Source organism: Apteryx mantelli, chromosome 4 (assembly GCF_036417845.1).
Source record: "Apteryx mantelli isolate bAptMan1 chromosome 4, bAptMan1.hap1, whole genome shotgun sequence".
NCBI lineage: Eukaryota > Metazoa > Chordata > Aves > Apterygiformes > Apterygidae > Apteryx > Apteryx mantelli.
Genome location: NC_089981.1, coordinates 85,747,524 through 85,766,732, shown reverse-complemented (window position 1 = coordinate 85,766,732; position 19,209 = coordinate 85,747,524). Strand labels below are relative to the sequence as shown.

Genomic DNA, 19,209 nt, shown 5'->3' with positions numbered 1-19,209 from the left:
AAAAACACTTCAGTAACATAGACTAAGCATAAGCATTAATGGTGAACAGTCAGTGCTTCTCTCTGCTTAGTCCAGAGAAGATATTATTAGGATCTTTACCTGGTTTCTCTTGAGATAAAGCTAATACATCTCCAGAGCCATATGTGTGGTCTAATTTGGAATAAACCTCTCCTTAGAAAAGATGGTTTTTGTGATAACTTGGCAGTATGGGGCTTTTGCATCTTCCTGCTTGGTTGGTCATCTGAAGGGTTAACTGAACTGTAAACTGATGATGCTTCTGGACTGATGAAGATGTTTTTCTCTTGCTCTGTTTGAAGCCAGTAATGAGAAATCTGGAAAACTAGTGACAAAAATCCCTATGCACTTTCATCTGAGTTTTGCCAGAACGCTGCGTCCCATCTAACTGGACGTCGCCAAGGCAGAGTGCTCTTTACCTAGTGTCCCTATGTGCAAGGTGGGGAGAAGCTGTGCACTAGCAGAATGCCAGGAAATGCAGCAGCCTGGATACTAGAGAGCCGCAGATGTGAGCGCATCAGCCTGACGCTTCTCTGCACTTCAGCTGCCTATAGATTCAAGTCTACTTTGAGGTGTCCACAGGGACAGTCAGAGCTCTTCCATTAGAATAATGATTCTGTTGAATAATTTGGCTTCAGCTGCTGCCAAGGGTGTTTATTTCCAGGCTTTCGAATACTTTTACACTTGTTCTAAGGGAAATGATTTTTTCCATCAAGCTTAACACTTCTTCCCCCGCACCCGTAAATGAGTCTTTCATTATCTGTCTGTCTGTTTTCAAAGGCATTGCGAACAGAAAATTCATCCTTGAGAAAAGATCTTCAAAGTCTGCAAATTCAGCAATCAGAGCAGGTAAAACTTTTCATCTAAAACTTTTATTACACCTAAACTACATCTAAAAGAATTTTGCTGCCATTGCAAAAGTGAAGGGAAAAAGGTGAAGATGTCTTTGAAGCCTGTTGGCAAAGCATCCTGTTCTCTTCCAGCATTGGTCTAGAAGCTGCTACTTCAGTCAGCTACTTCTTTAGCATAACTGTCAAAGGCAGTGGATCTAAAGGTCCCAGTTCAGCTGAGATTCTGGGTTGATTTTAGTCTGCCACATGAAATGGCTGTGATTTGCCTTTTTGCAGAAGTAACAAGCATGGCTGGTACTTAAGCTGATACAACATCAGCTTTCTATGCATCCTTGAGCTTTCTGAAGTTAACTCATATCCATGCAGGTGTGATTTGGCCGCCTTTTATTTATGTCTCTGTTTGCAGTGACACTGTCACAGTATTATTGTTGGACATACGCTCTGTGTCTATTAAAAAGTGCCTTCTGTGACACCCGGCTCTTCTTGGACAGCTCAGGAGAGCACTTAGTTGCTAGAAAATCATTTATGGGAGAGGAGAACCTGTATAAATATATATTCTTAGAATGACTGTGGAGAAGTGTACAGTGCCTGTCACAACGTCTTTATAGCCCCTTCAAAGAGGGGGGGAAAAACCAGCTGCAGTGGCCAGTTGCTTCGTAGTTCAAGAACTTTGATTCACTTTTTTCTCTGAGATTAAGCAAATAGCCCCAACTTTGTGATGACTTGACTGTATGTTTACCCCTGAATAAGTAAGCGTGGTCTGTGACCTGCAGAATGGATTCACTCTCAGCAGCTTTGCATTGTAATTTGGCACTTGTTTGTAATGGTCTGCTTGTGACTTATAACAGCGCTTGTATGTTAACTCTTCCAAGCCTGTTGTGTGATAAAGCTAGTTGGTTGAATGCTGGCCTTGAACCTCAGCCTCTCCTGATAAAGATGGTATGGATTTTTGTTTGTTTTCCTGGAGCTTGCTGCAGACTTGGCGCTATTGGTTTGCCAGGAAATGGAGACGCCAGCTAGTTTTGTATAAACTGTCAGGTAAAATCTTGGGGCTGCTACATAGACTTTACCCACTGCTAAAGAGCCTGAGCGCTCTATTCCTTGCCCCTTAACACTTGTAAATTGTTTGTATTGCTCTCTTCTGTTATTTTAAGTTAAAAATTTATTTTGTACAGGTTTCTTTCCAATCACTGGTGGAAGAACTCCAGAAAGTGTAAGCTACTGCACCGATTTAATTTCTAATTGCTGTTGCTTCTGCCTGTCTTTATTCCATGCCTACAGCTGTTTTGCTTCCCTGAAATGACTTATGATTTGCTTTTAACTGCATGAAGTGTGTGTGTGTGGCAGGAAGAGTCAGCTCTCTGGAAATGCATCAAGTCAGATCAATACCTTCTGAAAATCCAGTGGTTTTTCTGCTAAGCTATTAACTTTATAAGCCCAAATTTGACTAGACAAGGAATTGCACTGGACTGTCAGATAATTGTTTTTCTTCAGTAGGCACTGTAAAAGAAGTGAACTTGTTTACTGTATTTCTGTGTGTGTATATGTAGAATTCAAGTTAATAATACATATTTTGCTGGAATGCCCAGTGAAGGCTGAAGTTAAGTGCATATCATTCCAGGGATCACTGATATATATATATATATATATTTTGTCTTAAAATACAAATTAAGTTATCTACTTAGCATGTTCCTCTTGTTTTTTTGCATCTGGCTTTGAATTAGTGAGTGATGGTACCCACAGTAATGGGAGTCTCACTGTGGTTCCCAGAGGAACCTGCGGGTGATAGCAGAACCAAAGCTAGCATGTTAACTCTGAGGTAGCACATTTGTTCAGCCAGCTAACGAGGTTCCTCTGCTCTTATTAAGAATCCATGAGAAGGATGGAAAAATAAAATCAGTGGAAGAACTCCTGCAAGCTGAAATCCTGAAAGTTGCAAGCAAGGAGAAAACTGTTCAGGTACTCCTCTGAGCAATACCTTGTTTCCTTTCCGTGTCTATGCCATTGACTACCATTTATTTGTTACTGCACTGCATTCTATAATAACAAATTTGTAGCATCCATTTTTGTGGTGTTTTTGTGTTTCCATTGTCCAATCCTGTCCCTTTTGTCATTGAAAAGGCTTTGACACAGGAAATAGAGGCTCTGAAAGAAGAAGTAGGAAATTCCCAGCTTGAGATGGAGAAACAGGTAAAATTACTTAGTGCCAGAAGTGTGAAACAGCCTTGCCTTGGATGCGCTGCTCACTCGTTTGTTCTAGTATGTTTTCTTTCACTGGTGAATGTCCTTGGATGAGGGAACTTTTTAATGGTACAGCTACACTATGCTTGGATATAAAACTGTAAATATGTAGTATCATTATTGCTGTCCTCCAGAAACCCCCTTCCCCTGGATGCCCAAGTTTGGGACTCTTAGTTTGAAAGACTTGGCAAGAATTGCTATCGCTTAAAGTGCTGCAGCATCGGCTCTGGCTGGGCACGTTGCGTAGTGCCCTGTAGTAGACATGGAAACCCTGGGACGTCCTTTGGGGCCGGCACCTTCGAACCCTTGAATGCTGAAGGTGCTTCCCCTTTTGTTGGTGTTTCTCCGCTAGAACAACGCTACTGGCTCAAACTGCATTTGGTTTCCGGGTAAACCTAAGACCATTCGCTTTCCCATGCCCAAAGAAAGCCTGTCTTGGCAGAGCGAGGTTTTACCCTAGCTGTCAGGAATGCAGAAGCGGAGGAGTGTTGGGTTTTGCAGCATGCCTGCTGTCTAGCGTCTGAAACGGTGGGAACCCACGTTTCCTTAGGGAGCCTGTTGTGCAAGCTGCTTAATCCCCTGTGCTGTCAGGAAGCTTGCTTGCTTGTTTGTGTGGGTTTTTTTTTTTTGTCTGCACTTTTTTGTGTCTTTCTAGTTACGTTCTAACATGCCACCGATTTTTCTTCTCTCCTTAGTGTTAAAGCTTTTGTCCTTTTTAGGCAAAGCTTCAGAGGATGTGTTTCTGTCTTGGGCTTTTCCTCTAAAGCAGATTCCCAGGAACTGGAGGAATTATTTTTAATTTTCCTTGCCTGGAACTGATACAGAGCTCATACAGAGCTCACAACAAAATGTAGTTTGGAGTCACAGTCTCTGAAAAGCTGCATTTGAGGGACACTTGCTCCAGAGATGGTGTGCATGCTTCTGCAAGCCAAACAGAGGTTATCGGGAATGTGTGAAGTTCCTGCCATGCTGCGGAGCAAGAGTAAACTAACTGAGCTGTTTCGGACAGCCAGTATCCACACTGCTGAAATCTGTTGTAATCGCAGCTAGCTAGTCTGTGGCTTCTGTGAGGCTTTTATAGAGAATTCAAAGGAAATGTTCCTCTTTAAATCTTGTTTCTCTCATTCATGTCCCTTCTTAAAAGGGAGCACTGCCATTGCAGAGAGGACATCTAAAAAGCTTTTCCTTGTGCAAGGGCTGGAGATGATCTCTCCGATTTGAGCTCCAGTTGGCTAGCGAGGTGGCTGTCATTAGTCTCCGCTTTTCTCTTCGTCTCTTGCGTTGGAGCGGTGCTCCGGTGGGTCTGCCCGTGTGCCCATTTGCCTTGTTCTCCTTCCTGCCGGGGAAGAAATGTTTTAAATGGGGAGTGGAGATATGTTTCTTCATAATTTATTTTCCCTCAAAAAATGTGTGTTTATGCTCACGCTGCTGTAGCAAACAGTGCCTGTTGTAATAATCTCCAAGTACCTTTTTCTGTTTTTCCATAAAGCAGTTTTTAGCATTGATGTGGATGTTGAACTGAAGTACTGCTTGTTTTCTTTAGGTGTCAATCACTTCGCAAGTCAAAGAACTTCAGACACTGTAAGTACGGTTGTTAACATGTCTGATCCGCCCTGCGGAGCCCTCACTGCCCTGCTCCAGTCTATTTTGGGTTAAAGTGTTCGGGTCTGATGTCTCTAGTTTGTGTGAAGTGAGCCAGGTTATTAACAGCTTTCCTAGTGGACATACATCCTTATTACAAACACCATCACCCCTCTGGTCCTGTCTTTGGAGACAGCAAGCAAGGTTAAGTGCTGTGTGGCCTCAAGGGCCCCAATCAACTTATAAGGGATTAAATCCAAGTCGGGATGGAAGCATGTAGGCAAGGCACTATGGGGAGATCACTTGGTAACGTAGCTGGGTAGATAAATGAGAATTGAGTCACCGTGTCAGTGCCTCATCGTCCCTGCTTGGGAAGGGGGAGGAAATATCTTTTAGCTAAGGAGAGCACACGTGTGTGGAATCACTGCAATACGTGTTGGAGCAGAATTTGTCTGCTTTTGTTTAATGAGCAGTACCATTGATTAAGGGTGTCTTTCAGGTTCCTGCTAACCCAGATTGAGGTGGGAGTGTTCACACATTGCTTTTTAGCAGGTGAATTGTGGTTGTGCCTTTGATCATATAGGCTGCTTTTGTTTGTTACATGTGCCAAAGCGTAGGATTTGTGGTTTTTGTTTTTTTTTCCAAATGGATATGAGTGGGGCTTATTCTGTGTGTCTACGTCTATATAATGGTACAGGTTGAAGGGGAAGGAAAAGCAGGTGAAAACCATGGAGGCCTTATTGGAAGAGAAGGAGAAAGAGATTGTCAAGAAAGGAGAATGGCTGCAGGTAAACTTCCTTGCTATTCTAAAGGGAAATAAAAGGTCTGTTGCAGTATTGCTGAATGCAGAAAGGTTACATTTACGCTTCTAAACTCACTTTTTTTATCCAAAGGGTCAGCAAGATACAATTGCACAATTAACCAGTAAAGTTCAGGAGCTAGAACAACAGAACCTGCGACAGCTCCAACAGGTACGGCCTGCAGAGCAGATGCGATTCGGAAACAGGGCTGCTTAGTCGAACTGGAAGATGTTGTTTGTTTATGCCCCCGCTCTCTCAAAGGATTCGCATTGGTTTCAACTTACAGAGCGATTTTTAAATCCTGCTTGACTAGACTGATAGTCTACAGTGCAAAGAGCCCATTAGTTCAACTGTCTTTATCCAAAACAGATGTTACGCAAATAAGTTCTGAGAGTTTTTCTTTAACTTGGATGCTGCTGCTGTTGATGAGTGGCTTCAGTGGCCTCAAACTTTGAAGCTCATAGACTGAATCATAGCTGTGTCCTGGGTACCTCCATGCCAGACTGCAGCTGTGTCCCTGTAGGACTATGGACCCTACAGGACCTTCTGCTGGTCTTGAATATAACCGCTTCCCTGTGCGTGATCAGGCTCTTGCTATGATTCCTTCCTGCCTTGACCTGTTGAGGAAGTTCCAACTGCCTGGAATATTTTGGCTCTGGATTTTCTGCACTGGACTTGCAAACAAGCGACTGGACATCCTTGCAGTTGGTTGTTACTTTGTGGAGCAATTTTTCCTATCAAGTGGTATTTTAGCTCACTTAAGAATTTTCTCAATGAAAGGGGTGAGAAGCAGAGTTGCATTCTTACTTCAGGTGGATGTCTAGAGAGGTGTTTGTCCCAGGGGAAAGGTGGGAGGGAGAGAAACTGGCTGGAGTGAGGTTTAAGATACGTAGTGTCAGTCACATATTAAAGGTCATGTGTTTAGATATTCTTGGAGCAATGCAGAATTTTGTGATGCAAGACTTCTGGTCTTTCCTTAAAAAGTTATCTTTCAACCTGTGTGATGTCCTTGATCATGCAAAGAGTTGTTGTTTTGACGGCTTTACTGTGCCATCAAATGAGGCTGGTAATTCTTTGTTTGTCAGGTACCTGCTGCCTCCCAAGTCCAGGACCTGGAGAGCCTGTGAGTATGCTTAGCTGCGGTTTCTCAAGCGCCTGCTGATAACGTGTTCAGTGCTGGCGTTTTTCTTAAATCGGAATGTATGACTTGGTTTCAAGAATTTTTTGGGCTTTGCTAAATTAAACTGTTGGTGCTGATGGACGCATACCAGCCAGTGCGTCTGCTGCTGTGTGTAATCGCAGTCTGGCGCTTGCCTGCGTAGTGGTGTTCGTACACCTCGCAAGAGGAAACAATCGCCCAGGGCTCCACTAACTAGTGAAATTGCTGCTGCTGCTTGTGTTTAGTGATGTTTCCTCCTTGTGTTTAGCTTGTTTAGAGAGTGGGTTTGAGTGCCCAGGGCATATGCAGCATGGTGGAGTCGGTAGAGCAATGAGCAGATACAGCTTGCCATTTTCGGTCTGTGAGACGCAATAGCCAGGTCCCCAGCTCCTGTTGTGTGAAGAAATGTTGCCATGCTTTCCTCTGGGTTTGATTCTGCTCTGTCTGACTGTCTGGCTGCTCTAAATCAGAGAAAGGTGTATATGACCGTGCCAAAAAGCGCTGTCTTCAACGTAGCCATCGTAACGTGCTGCCTGCCCAGCAGGGCTCCTGTATAGCCAGTACGTGCTGCCTCAGGTAGCCTCGCTTTTGGGAGGTTGTGTCCCCGGCACGTGCTTCAGAGCAAGCTGGGTTGGAGGATTTGCTCAGGAGATCGCTTGCTCCTCTCCCACTTTTGCTCCGGCTGCTGCTGAGCTCAGTCATGGCTAAAGGCATTTGCTAACCGAGATGTGAAATGAGTAGCTTGCCTCAGGCCAGTTCTTAGCAGGTAAGTGTTTGCAATACAGGTTCCTGCAGCTGACGTGTATTTTTGTTAGTTTTCTTGGTTTAGAGCCATAGCGTGATGGCTTCTTTTCCAATGTGTGTGCTCTCCATGTGGCTGATTATTGTATATAGCATACAAAGTTTAGCTGCTTGCTGCTGCTGAAAATGCTGTGCCAGCTAGAGCATCTGTCCCTCTTTTTAGCACCAATTCTTATTTTAATTTTTTTCTCTTTCCTAAACTAACTCTGCAGGTTGAAAGGGGAAGAAGAACAAATGAAGAAGTTGAAAGCTGTATTGGAAGAAAAGGAGAGAGAAATTGCAAGCCAAGTAAAACGGTTGCAGGTAAAGTTTCGATAGAATTGTCTTGTGTTGCAAGTAGGAGTGTACCTGTTATGTGTTTTTTAATAAAAATATTTTACTAATATATATAAATGTATTGCCTCTTTTCTTTAAATAGGACGTGGAAAAGGAAAACGCATCATTTAAAGTTCAAATTCAAGAATTAAAACAGGAGAACTGCAAACAGGTACAGCTTCCAATTGCAATGTGGCTGAGTGAGGTTAAAGGGTTGGCAGTAGCTTTTAGGGATGCATGGAAGACCAGTGGTTGTATTGCCTGTGTGAATCCAGGAACAACCTCAGGGTTGAATTGCATTAAGACAGCTTTCCTGACTGTTGGATATCTGTTCCCCCTTCCCTTTAGCGTGTGGGTTTGCAGCCTTGTCTTATTTCTTATGCTCGTTGTGTTCCCCTCTGGCTTTCCACCCCTATCTTTAGAGTCGATGCATCACAGTCAGGGTTTTCTGGCCAAGGGAGGTTAGACAGGATTCCCTTGAAGGGCAAGAGTGCTGCACTTAACATTGGAGCCGTGACTGGTTACCCAGGCAGATCATGCCCTCTGCATCTCTCTTTGCTGATGTGCTCCTAACGAGTTTCCGATCTGTTTGTAGGCATCTCTGGCTGTCCAAAGGGAGGAGCTTCTGCAAGTGTAAGTACTGCCAGAAGTTGAATGCGATAGATGAACCCCTCATTTTACTTATTGCTTGGAAAATTTAAATGAATTAAAAAAAACAACAACAGACTTTGATACCTAATAAAACCTGAATATAGAGGTTCTGCTCATGCTGATAACCCTCAGCTGTGGTCTTCTGCAAACAGTGCTTGCTCTGTATGTTGCAGTCACAGCTTAAGCAAGCCACGATGGATTTAATTTTAAACGCGTGCCAGCTAGGCTGTTTGTCTGAGGAGTAAGATGTTAGGGTTTCAAGCAAAACTGACAGGCTTTTTTCTTAGAACCACAGCCTAGCAGAGGATTTTGGTTCATATCACAAAACCGCCTGGTGGAAATCTCTTCCCAAGGAAAGCCTTGGGAGTAGAAGTGGGGTACAACGCAGAGCTGAACTGCGCTGAAGGACTGCGTGGAAGCTTCTGCCATGCCAGCTTACACTGTGCTACACAAATTGCCTCTGTCATGCGTTTTGGCTGACTGAATTCTTTTTCTTCTAAGTTAAAAGCGACTTATGAGTTGTGGACTAGATGCTAGAAAAGGAATGCTCTTATCCAGTGAGCAGTGCTCGTCTTGAGACTTTATACCAGTTTGGACTGGCTGACTTATCAAATGTGGTGCCTTCCCATGGCCTTGATAAATATGTGCAGATGCCCGTTGTAAGCAAACAGCGGGTTTACAACGGGCTTCGTTCTGGCAGCCCACAGTTCAGAGCAGCGGGAAGCAAGCAGCGCTGTCAGGTCGGCGAGAGCAGGTTTTCAAGCAGGATATATTGCTAGAGGAGAAAGCGTGTTAGCCTACGTGAAGGGAGGGTATCGGTGCTTCTCTTGCAACGTCCTAAATGTCTCCTGATTTGTTTGTGATTCTTTTTGGTAATTCAGCGTTGCAGGGAAGGAGAAAGAAATCACCAGTCTCCAAAGCGAGCTTGCCTCTCAGAGAAACGCTTTTGAGCAACAGAGGAAAAAGAACAACGTAAGACCACCCCCCCCCCCCCCAAAAAAAAAAAACCCAAACCCCCCAAAAAAACAAAACTGTGTGCACAGCACTACTAGATGCCTAGGGCATTTTTCTAAGAAAACACTTACCTGACAACTGCCTGCCACACTGTGTGCCCTGAACACTCTGCTTTCTACCCTGGGAGTAAATAACCATCCCCTACCTACTGCTCCAAGTTTTACCAGCTTTTTCACTGGTTGCTGAACTGGTGAGAGGGAGGAGGCTTGCTGGAGGACACATCTCGCGGCAAATTCTCACGACTTCGATTCAACCTTGTTAGCCCTGCTTGGAAACATGCCCTTTCCCTAGGGAAGAGGGGAGGATTTGGGGGAGGGTGGGAGGGTGAAAGGGGGCTGTTCTCAGAGGTGTGTGCAGTGTACGTGGGAGGAGGTGTTACTTCAGGACTCTCAGAGCTGGCTCATCCCATTACAGAAAATCAGGATTAAGCACTTTCAGGAAAAGGACAAGGACAGTAAATGTTCCTTTTATGGCAGCCACTGACGGTGCAATATGGGTTGTTTGTGGCTGGAAGCAAAATATGTATCTTCCAACGCAGAGCTGTGAAATTACCTCCCCAGAATACATTACCTGTGCTGGGCGAGAGAATGGCATCCTTAAATCATTTAAAAGAAGGTTGTTAAAATATAGGTTTTTTAGCTCATTTTTCTCTTCTTGATAGCTTACAAAACCCAGCAAATACCACACAATAAGCCATGCCAATTTAAAAAAAATGGCCCAGTGTGTAAGAAACACAGAAGGAAAATATTGAGTGTGTGTTGCTCTTGGCTTTTGAGCAAGTAATGTAGCTTAAGAGCTGAAGTAAAGTGGAGGGAATGTGGCTGGGTAGTCTCAGAAGATTGATGAGCTGGGAAGGCAGAACGTATGTGTGCTTCCCGTGGGCTCGTTTCCTGGGGAACTGCAAGGTTTAAGTGCCCTTCATCGTGCAGGCAGAAATCTGGTTCCTGCTAAAGACAAAACATGCCTGTAAATCCCAGCTTTCCACGTGGTGATTTTTATCCAATTTTTTTTTTCCTATTCAGTGAAATAGCTCGTAGGTTAAGCAGGTAAAAAAAGTGCTGAAGCAAAACTGGTGGAGGCATACGCTTGGATTTGGATGCTTTGTGCGGTGAATAAAAAGATGCAGCCTTTTAAAAGTAGTCCTTTGCTGAAGCTGACTGCTCTGAGGGTTGGAAAAAAATAAATAAAAAAAGTCCCAAGTACCATTATCTCCTCCCTCCAAGGCCGCCCATCCTTTCTAGATAACAGCCGTGAGGCATTTCCTTCTTTTTAAAGAGTTTTCAGCCTTAGGGCTCTCAGGCTAATAACTGTGAGCTTGCATGATGACTTCTTGTGGCGTACACGTTTGATGACCTTGCCAAGAAAGACACAGGCGCACAGCACGGTGCTCCGTCGTTCCCACGCGTGCGCTCGTCGCTGGTGAAATCCCAAAGCCTTCCGGGCGGGCGCCGCCGAGGGAGCCAGCGTTTTATCCTGGCGCGGTGAATGGGGGGTAAACGCTGCAAACCGAGGCCCTGAACTTTGTATTTCCACGGTCAGCCCTGGTTTAGCAGGTCTGCGCTGAGGCATAAGGATCTACCCCGTTAGATCCGGTTGCAGGATCGAGGCATAACTGTGTACACTTCCGTGTGTATTTGGGTCCATTCTAGGTTCTGCAATGCCACATGCCTAACACTCTGTTGTGCAATCTGTGGTTTGGTGTCTGTGTTCCTCACTACTTTTGAACACTTCCCTCTCTCTTCTTACAAGTGCAGTCAAAGTGTGGGGTCGCTAGCGCTGTGACGATACGCTCTGCAGCTCAGTGACACTTGGATCGGTTTTGGATATCGGGGGGACGGTTGGGCAGAAATTGGCACTCTTCCGTTTTCATTCAAACTCTTGAGCATCACACTTATTTTTGCTAGTGTATGTCATCTTACCCAGCAAAATCATCTTGCAGTAACCAGCATTTAAATGCAAATGATGGGATGTAATGCAAAATATATCTCTGAAGTAAAAGCGGAAACAGTTTGAATATTGGCTGAACTGAAATCATTCTTTCTAAAAATGATTAGGACCTTCGGGAGAAAAACTGGAAAGCAATGGAAGCATTGGCATCAACTGAAAAATTGCTGCAGGACAAAGTGAACAAGACTGCCAAGGTTGTAATGTTAACCGCTAGAAATGATGCGTTAAGCTAGAAGCAGATCTGCAGCTGGTTTTTTAAATCAAATGGAGGCATTTAACTTTTACTGCAATTTAAGTATAGTCTGTTCTGAGTGATCATTCATATACTCTCACCTCTGCTTCTTCCTGTCGTCTTTAGGTTTCTTTTATTTTCCCTTAATTTGTGGGCCTGCTGATTTGATTTTTGTTTGCATAATTGTTAGAGCTGTCGTGAATCATTTTTCTTTGTGGGGAGCTTTAGGAAAAGAGCTGTGCTGGTGAGCAGCCTGCTTTCATCTACTGGGCTTTCTCTGTGCTTGAAGGAATTTAGTGGACCCGTGAAGAATGGGGACGAGCTCGTTATTTAAAAACCTGGGAACTTCTCAGTAAAACTGTGTCACCACAGCTGTGAATTCCCTCCTTGGAAGTATCTGAAGCTTGACAGGACCTGTCAGACCCGGTGGTTAAACTGATACGGGGGGGCGAATTGTTCTGCAAAGCGCTTGTATTTGTTATGAGCCCGGTCTGGTGTTAATTGTCATCGTGCAGAATTCAAAAAGCATCCAAATAACTTTAAAACACAAGTCAGGTAGCCAGAAGCAGACGAGCGCTGCTCTGGGATTGTGTGCCGGTGTTTCCGAGACGTCTCCGCTCTTGGCTCAGCCCAGCGTTCGGAGAATTTGTGCAAGTGCTTTTGCTGTGTCTTAAACGCTCCTCTGCTTTCTCTTGCAGTCTAAAGGTTTTGATTAAGTGGCCGCTCGCTGGCGGTTCCCGAATTGCCGAAAACTAACACACTTGGCACAATTTTGCAGCCCGATGTCTCCTGTCTGTTTCTGTTTCTGAATTTCAACCTACTAATGCCACCGCGCTCTCTTACGGTAGAGGAACTCAGAGCAGCAAGGCTCAGTAACACTGACATTAAATAAAAAGAAAATCAAATACTAGTGAGGGATGGATCGTGAAGGCTGCCTTATGCAGAGGGGTCCCAGCTTTCTATATTTAAACTTAACTGGGAGCCTGAGTGTAAGGAGTGTTGTATAGCCTAACCCTAAATAAACCTATCTGCCACAAGCACAGCAAACAAACACCCCGCGGCTGGTTGTCTTCTAATGCTAAATAAATTTCAAAGTAACTAGAGATCTGTGGGGTCTCTTGGCTCTGTGGATTTTCTTTTTTTTAGTTTGCAGAGCGATGACAAAGAAAACCTGGAGATTGTCACACAGCTCTAATAATTATTACCCATTCCATCCAAGCTTGGGGAAGGAGGATGTAAGGGTCTCCCTGTTAAGTACTTAAAAGTAATATTTAGAAGATGCAGTATTGCTTTCTTGGCCTGGTTCAAATGTGCATTGACACAAATTTTCCGTTCAACTTTAATTCTGTTTTGATGTAGTGATGTTAATTTATAGCAAAATTTTTTTTCTACCATAAAGTTGTTTAGAACAAGTATGGATTCTTTAAATGTTAATCAAACTTACTGTTTTTGAGATGTTGCTCAGCTTATTTGAGTGGAAGGGTTGGTGTGATCCGTGTATACGGTTACTCAGCACTGGTTAGTTTGTGTTGTAAACAATCGAATGATGGTGTAAATTCTGTAGGAACAGGCTAGCTTGGAGGAGAGCTTCATGGATAATAGCTTAAAAGCATGAACAAATGTGAAGGCCAAATTCCGAAGCAATTTAATGTCAATTTTTGAAGCAAGTTACTGGCAATTTTAGAGGCTGTGGAGCCTCTTTCACTCAAAAATGATTTTTCTGGGTTAAACTTTAGGCCTAGAAGAGGGTATTGCCAGGTCTGGGGAGTGTGTTTCCCAATTTCATGTGAGCTGTTCTCTTGGTTTAGGAGAGGCAGCAGCATTTGGAAGCTGCCGAGATGGAGACGCGAGAACTTCTCCAGAAGCTCTTCCCTAAGGTGTCTCTTCCTTCTAACGTGGTAAGAGAAGCAGCCGTCCGTGCTGCCGGGGAGCTCCGCTCCTGTTGCGCTGGGCAATCCCGAGCGCTAAACCGCGGTCCCTTTCGCCCCAAGACGTTTACAGTGGGAAATGACTGTTTTCTGCTGGTGCTGTATGTACTTGCTGGCAGCAAAGAGCTTCACTCTGAGTACAGACAATTACCTTAAGAAAAGTGTTAAACCAAAGAAACCCACCCCACCATGTTATCGTTATCTTGTTTTTTACCTCACCAACATCTGTTTCATCTGCCTGTGTTATCTTGTCTCCAAGACAGTAAATTTTGAAGAGCAGATAAAGTCTACTGCATGTTTATTCACTGTCTAGGCGCAATGGGAATCCAGCTTCCCAGACTGCTGTGCCAATAACTGCTGAATGCCCTTTCTACAGGGGCTGTGCTGCATCGAGGGCAGTTAATATATCTCCAAAGTGTTTATTTTGTTCCCAAAGCCTCTTTGAAAATCACCGACTTCCAGTTTTGTGTTCTCGGTGGCTTTCAGCGGTTTGCAAAGGAAACCTGTGTTTGCCTGGTTTAGGTTGTGTGAATGATGTGAGCTGAGGCTAGAAAACCAGCTCTGTGGTTGACTCGTAATGTGTACCATAAAGAGTTTTTGAATATTCATACTTTAAAATATTCTCAGGGTTCTGAAGTTAGTGTCACGATGAACTAGGAGGTCTCTAAAAAATGACTTTTGTTTATCAATCTGTCTTGATAGTGAATCCCATTGAAAGAGTCCACTTTAACTATTCATGGATTTTGGAAAACACTTCTTTAAGTCTTCAAATATTTGCTGTAGAGCCCTGAGACTTGCAGGTAGACCTTTGACCCAGTCATATTTCGGTAGCTCCAAGCCCCTGTGAGCTGTGTCTCAGCTGTACTTTGTATTCCTGGATTGCTGCCTGTGGACTGTCAGCTTGGCTGTGTGCGGTACTAGATGAACAACTCCTGTCGGGCTGTACGTTAGCTCGTGGGAATTCCAGTGCCGAAACACTCTTCCACAATCGTGCAGTTGGGAGACAAATGTCCTGAAGATAAATTTATTGAGGTTGCTTGTAGCTCTAACAGAGTGTATTTCCCAGCAGAGTCATAGCGAATGGATATGTGGGTTTGAAAAGATGGCTAAAGAATATCTGCGAGGGGCCTTGGGATCCGAGGAGGTCAAGGTAAGCGCAAGCAGTGGAGAGCTTCCTTGTGCGTGGCATATTCCACGCTACAATTCTTGCAAATCGTGCTCTGTACTGTGAGGTTCAAATGAGTTAACCGGTGATAAGAAAACTGTTTTATAAATATTTGCATCTTGTAAGGAAGGAATGTATTTAAAACGCCTAAAAGGACCTTGTGGAGTTGTGAAAATGTTAATGAAATAAAAATCCCTGGTCCCTTTCCAAGGAAATGGTTTGTTTTCAGGCAACTCAGCAAGTTACTACAGTAACTTGCGTGATGACTGCAACTGAGCAGTGAAAAGTTGCACTTGATATTGGTGTCTTTGTGTAGGATGGAAAGAAGGACCTGCCGATGTAAATAATAACAGCTTGCTTGTGACAATAATAGAGCTCAAGCCTGACAGCAGAGGCATAACTTTGCTGGTCTCTCTTCTCCTTTGACAGGCTATGGAGCAGAAGTTGAAGGAGGCTGAGGGAATGAACACGCTGTTGCAACTGGACTGTGAGAAATACAAGTCGGTTCTGGCAGAGACGGTAAGCAGCATGCGTGGTCGCTTGTACCTTGTGAAGTTGCAAGCCGCCTTTCCTCGGCTGTAGGTGTTCAAACTGCCCTCTCTTCTTAGGAGGGGATTTTACAAAGGCTACAGAGGAGCGTGGAAGAGGAAGAGAGTAAATGGAAAATAAAAGTTGAAGAATCACAAAAGGAACTTAAGCAGGTATTTCTGAAGATTTATCTTTTGGGATGGCCAGGCAATTTCCCTTTGAAGTCAGAGGGTGTTTGAGTGCCGCAAAGGCTAGCAGATGAAAAAGGTGAAGTCAGCAAGGGGTATAATATCCCTTTTTGTGACAGTAGGACTTCCAGTGCTGTGACACTTATTTTCATGCTGGGCAGCGATTTATTTATTTATTTTTTGAGACATCTTTCTATTAAAAAAGAAAAAAAAACACTAAGAAGTGAGGGAATTGTTGGTATCTTTGGATTTGTGAGTAATTCCAGTTGCCATCTTCAAAGCAGCGAGAACAAACAGCATGGGTGTGAGGTCTTTAACTGGTCTATTAAGTCCTTGGCACACTCCTTTGCAGGTGATGCAGGAAGCAGCCAAATAGTGCATAGTAATAGTAATGCCAGGTGGGATAGGAAGCCCAAGACTCGGAAAATACACATGATCCATTAATGTGCCCAGGAGTATGGATGTTTCTGATCCTGGCAACTCAAACTGTATTTGTTAGCCACCTCTTTTTAAAAAGTCCACTTGTGAAGAGATACAGACTGCTTGCGCTAAGGTTTAAATATCCTATAATCATAAGCGGTTTTTTGAAGATGTTAAAATAGCACTTAAAATCCATTACGGTCAACTAATTACACTTGAAATTGCTTGCAGAGCTTTTCTTTTTGGGAAGGCTCTGTTGTTAGCAAAGGTGGCAGGAGAAAAGCCTTTTATGTTTCTTTCCCAATCTAAAGTTAAAGTAGGTCAAACTGATTTTTTTGAAAGAAATTTCTTAACTACTTCTGCTTTGCAAATTTGAGTGCCGGGATATGAGCCTGAAACAAACATGTAGATGAATTCAAAACCTTTTGTTTTGAGGGGCTTGTAACAGGCTGTCAGCTCTTGAACTGTAGATGTGCTACCATCTGCTACACTTATGCAGTCTCTAATGTGGCTAAATATGCTGGGTTTAGCTATGTATAGTTCATGAACGCAGACTATCTTCGTTGTAAAGTGACTGAAGGATACTTCCCTTACTGCGAATAACAGACAGCTAGCTTAGTCCTAGTATCCCAACATTTGTCATCTAGCTCCAAATATCTGTCAGAGCACTCCTTATTTTGGGCGAAAGACAGAAAAGGTGTGAGTATGTTATGATGGAGACTTGATATACTGAATTGAGTGTCTTGTTTTATTTGCAGTCACCACGATTTCATCATCCTTAATGTTTTTAAACCATAGAAGCAAGTCTGTGTGCATATGGAGAGTTTGCCTTAGACCAATCCAATTAAATAATGTATTTATCTTTCTTAAACTGCAGTTACGCTCTTCGGTCGTTCCTTTGGAGCACGAGGTAGAGAGGTTAAAGGAAGAAGTCAAAGAAGTTGAAACTGTACGTGCAGATGTTTCTTCCCTTTGAAACTTTAAAACATGGTTTAAGCTTGTGTTCTAAATTTGAACATATTGGGACCGCTCTTGCATGTAGTGCAGTTTGTGTTGTAGTTTAATTGGAACTTCTTGGCCAGTGTTTTTCGAGAAGCAGATGGATAAAGTTGAGCCCTAGGAAATGTTGTCTCTTTTTTTTTAGTTTTAGTTTTTATTTTTTAACACTTCACTACTTGTCCACTGGATGCTGAGGCTCTGGGAAGTGGGGCCTTTTGTTTGGGAGGCCAAGCAGTTTACTTTGATGTATCTGCTTTTCGATAATCTTGGGCTTGATTCTTTTATGTTCAAAAATCAAGTTACTTTTGAAGTGTAACAGTTTAAATCTGTGTGTTGTGCAATCGCCAGCTTTGAAAGGCGCTCTAAATATCATGGAGTATTTGATAGAAACTTGCAGCTAATAATAAATTAAGAAACGATACTGTAAAGCAAAGACTGAAAATGTCCATTTTAACTCTGTTTTTCTGTTTCTAGCTTAAAAAAGAGAGAGAACATTTGGAAAGTGAACTAGAAAAGGCAGAAATAGAACGATCTACTTATGTTTCAGAAGTCAGAGAGGTAAACATATTTGACCAGACTGTCCTTTTTCTTTTGTTTGGTTACCAGTCAGCTGACAAACTAATCAAGTGCTTAGCCTCTGTGGCTGAGGAGTTTGTATGCTTGTGACCTTAGGGTAGAGCGACACACTAATAACTGAGCAGAAGAAAAGTGGGCATCCTAAGGAGACAAATCCTAAAACTCTAAACTTCATTTCAGCTCAAAGATCTGTTGACTGAATTGCAGAAAAAACTTGATGATTCATATTCTGAAGCAGTAAGACAGAATGAAGAGTTAAATTTGGTAAGAAGCTTGTTCTCCGCTGGGCACAAACTAGGCTCCCAGCATACTTACGAAGCGGAGACTTATTCCAAATCCTGTCTGTTCTGCTAACCTCTTCAGCTTGATATTTTTGTCCATTGCAATCATTTATGTAGTCTGACTTTTACAATTTGTCTCTCTCTGCTCCTAACAATAGCATGTCTGGTTCTTGAGACTTTTTCCAAAGTCTTTAGGACTTTCATATCTGAAACTTCTTGAGAATCAATGTTTTACACAGTGTAGACACGTGTAGCTGCGAATAGAATGTCTTTGGGGCAACAGAAGTTGTGCTCTCATCAGTTTAATTTGAGGATTATCCTCTGGTTGTCTCCTCAAAGCTTTTGAGGATACAACTGTGATGTCTATGTAAGCCTGACAGTGGAGTGCCTCTTCCGTGCTCCTCTGTATGTGCAGAAATTGGCCAAAACAATGTTAGGTTTGTTCTGAGTGTCCAGCCACTGAGCAGTCGGCGTCCTGATGTGGCAGAACAACTGTTCTGGGTTGTGGCATGCACCACCATGTAGGTTGTGTTTTGGCTGGATATGCTCTTTAGCATTTAATGTTCCTAAAGCAAGTTTCTCAAGAAGGGGTTGAATTAAGTGATGCCAGACCTGCAGCCCCAAAGATGCATGATTTTACAGTCTGAGTCCTTTCAATTCTCATTTGTTTCCAGAGTAACATGCTTTTTTTGAGTCTGCAGGAGCAGTCTGATCCTTCCTCTGCTTGTGTTGAATCGAGCTTTCCTTGTGCTTTTGAGCCAGAATCAGGGAAGGTTCTTTCTGCCACCACGTCTTTGCTGGTGGATTTTAGAGTAGCTGATGGGACAACCTGTCACTGCCGGCTAACTGCTGGTCTTGCCAGGGTACCACCACTAATGTAACTGCGTTAAAATAGTTAATTTAAACTTAAGTAGACTGTTTTTTAGTATGCTTGGCAAGCCTAGTATAGCACTGATTAACATCCTGCCTCAGCAACTGAAGCCTCTTGTTTTGAAAGCAAGGGAAATGGGAACTGAACACACATCTTAGAATTAATCAGCAAATGCCAACCTCTTGAATATAAGAGGTAACAATCTATTATGTCTGTAACAACAAAAGCTTGAAAAGCTGAGCTCCCTAGCAGGGCAGCTTGACTCCGCAGTCTGATGATGCTGTGCTGGTTGAAGCGTGAGGAAGTGGTAAACAAGTTCCATGCAAACAGCTTGGGAATGCTGTCCAGTTTATATGAGTGTTTTTGTAAGAGGCAGGAGGCTGAGGAGGAGAAATGATGGGATTTCAGAATTTCCCACTAATTTATAAGGTGAACTGGGAAGAGAAGATGAAGCTGCAGAGGAGCCCAACAGCGCTTCCCCGAACTGCAGAAAAACAGCACGCGCTAGTCCAGGTGCTGCAAAGGGGGGAACCTTCCGAGTCCGAGACAAATATAATGCAGGGGTTTGGAATTAGTGAGAATTCAGCGCTCTGAGTAGCCTATTGTTCACTTCTTTAATCCCCTGCTGGTTCCCAAGAAGATTGAC

General features: G+C 43.3%; 1 protein-coding gene across 7 annotated transcripts in view; it reads left to right on the top strand.

Moving 5' to 3' along the window:
- KTN1 (kinectin 1) overlaps positions 1–19,209 on the top strand; it is a 55,378-nt gene that overhangs the window by 26,645 nt on the left and 9,524 nt on the right. Inside the window, exons 20-39 of one of the 7 annotated variants that reach the window (XM_067295132.1) lie at positions 796–864; positions 2,042–2,079; positions 2,735–2,825; positions 2,988–3,056; positions 4,651–4,688; positions 5,386–5,476; positions 5,582–5,659; positions 6,574–6,611; positions 7,661–7,751; positions 7,867–7,935; positions 8,359–8,396; positions 9,296–9,386; positions 11,483–11,569; positions 13,416–13,505; positions 14,605–14,685; positions 15,130–15,219; positions 15,309–15,401; positions 16,714–16,785; positions 17,310–17,393; positions 17,592–17,675. In XM_067295132.1, coding sequence (XP_067151233.1) covers positions 796–864; positions 2,042–2,079; positions 2,735–2,825; positions 2,988–3,056; positions 4,651–4,688; positions 5,386–5,476; positions 5,582–5,659; positions 6,574–6,611; positions 7,661–7,751; positions 7,867–7,935; positions 8,359–8,396; positions 9,296–9,386; positions 11,483–11,569; positions 13,416–13,505; positions 14,605–14,685; positions 15,130–15,219; positions 15,309–15,401; positions 16,714–16,785; positions 17,310–17,393; positions 17,592–17,675 — 1,482 coding nt within the window. Of the gene's footprint in view, positions 1–795; positions 865–2,041; positions 2,080–2,734; positions 2,826–2,987; positions 3,057–4,650; positions 4,689–5,385; positions 5,477–5,581; positions 5,660–6,573; positions 6,612–7,660; positions 7,752–7,866; positions 7,936–8,358; positions 8,397–9,295; positions 9,387–11,482; positions 11,570–13,415; positions 13,506–14,601; positions 14,686–15,129; positions 15,220–15,308; positions 15,402–16,713; positions 16,786–17,309; positions 17,394–17,591; positions 17,676–19,209 lie in introns of all 7 variants that reach the window. The other 6 variants (XM_067295131.1, XM_067295136.1, XM_067295134.1 and 3 more) reach the window with 6 other exon arrangements.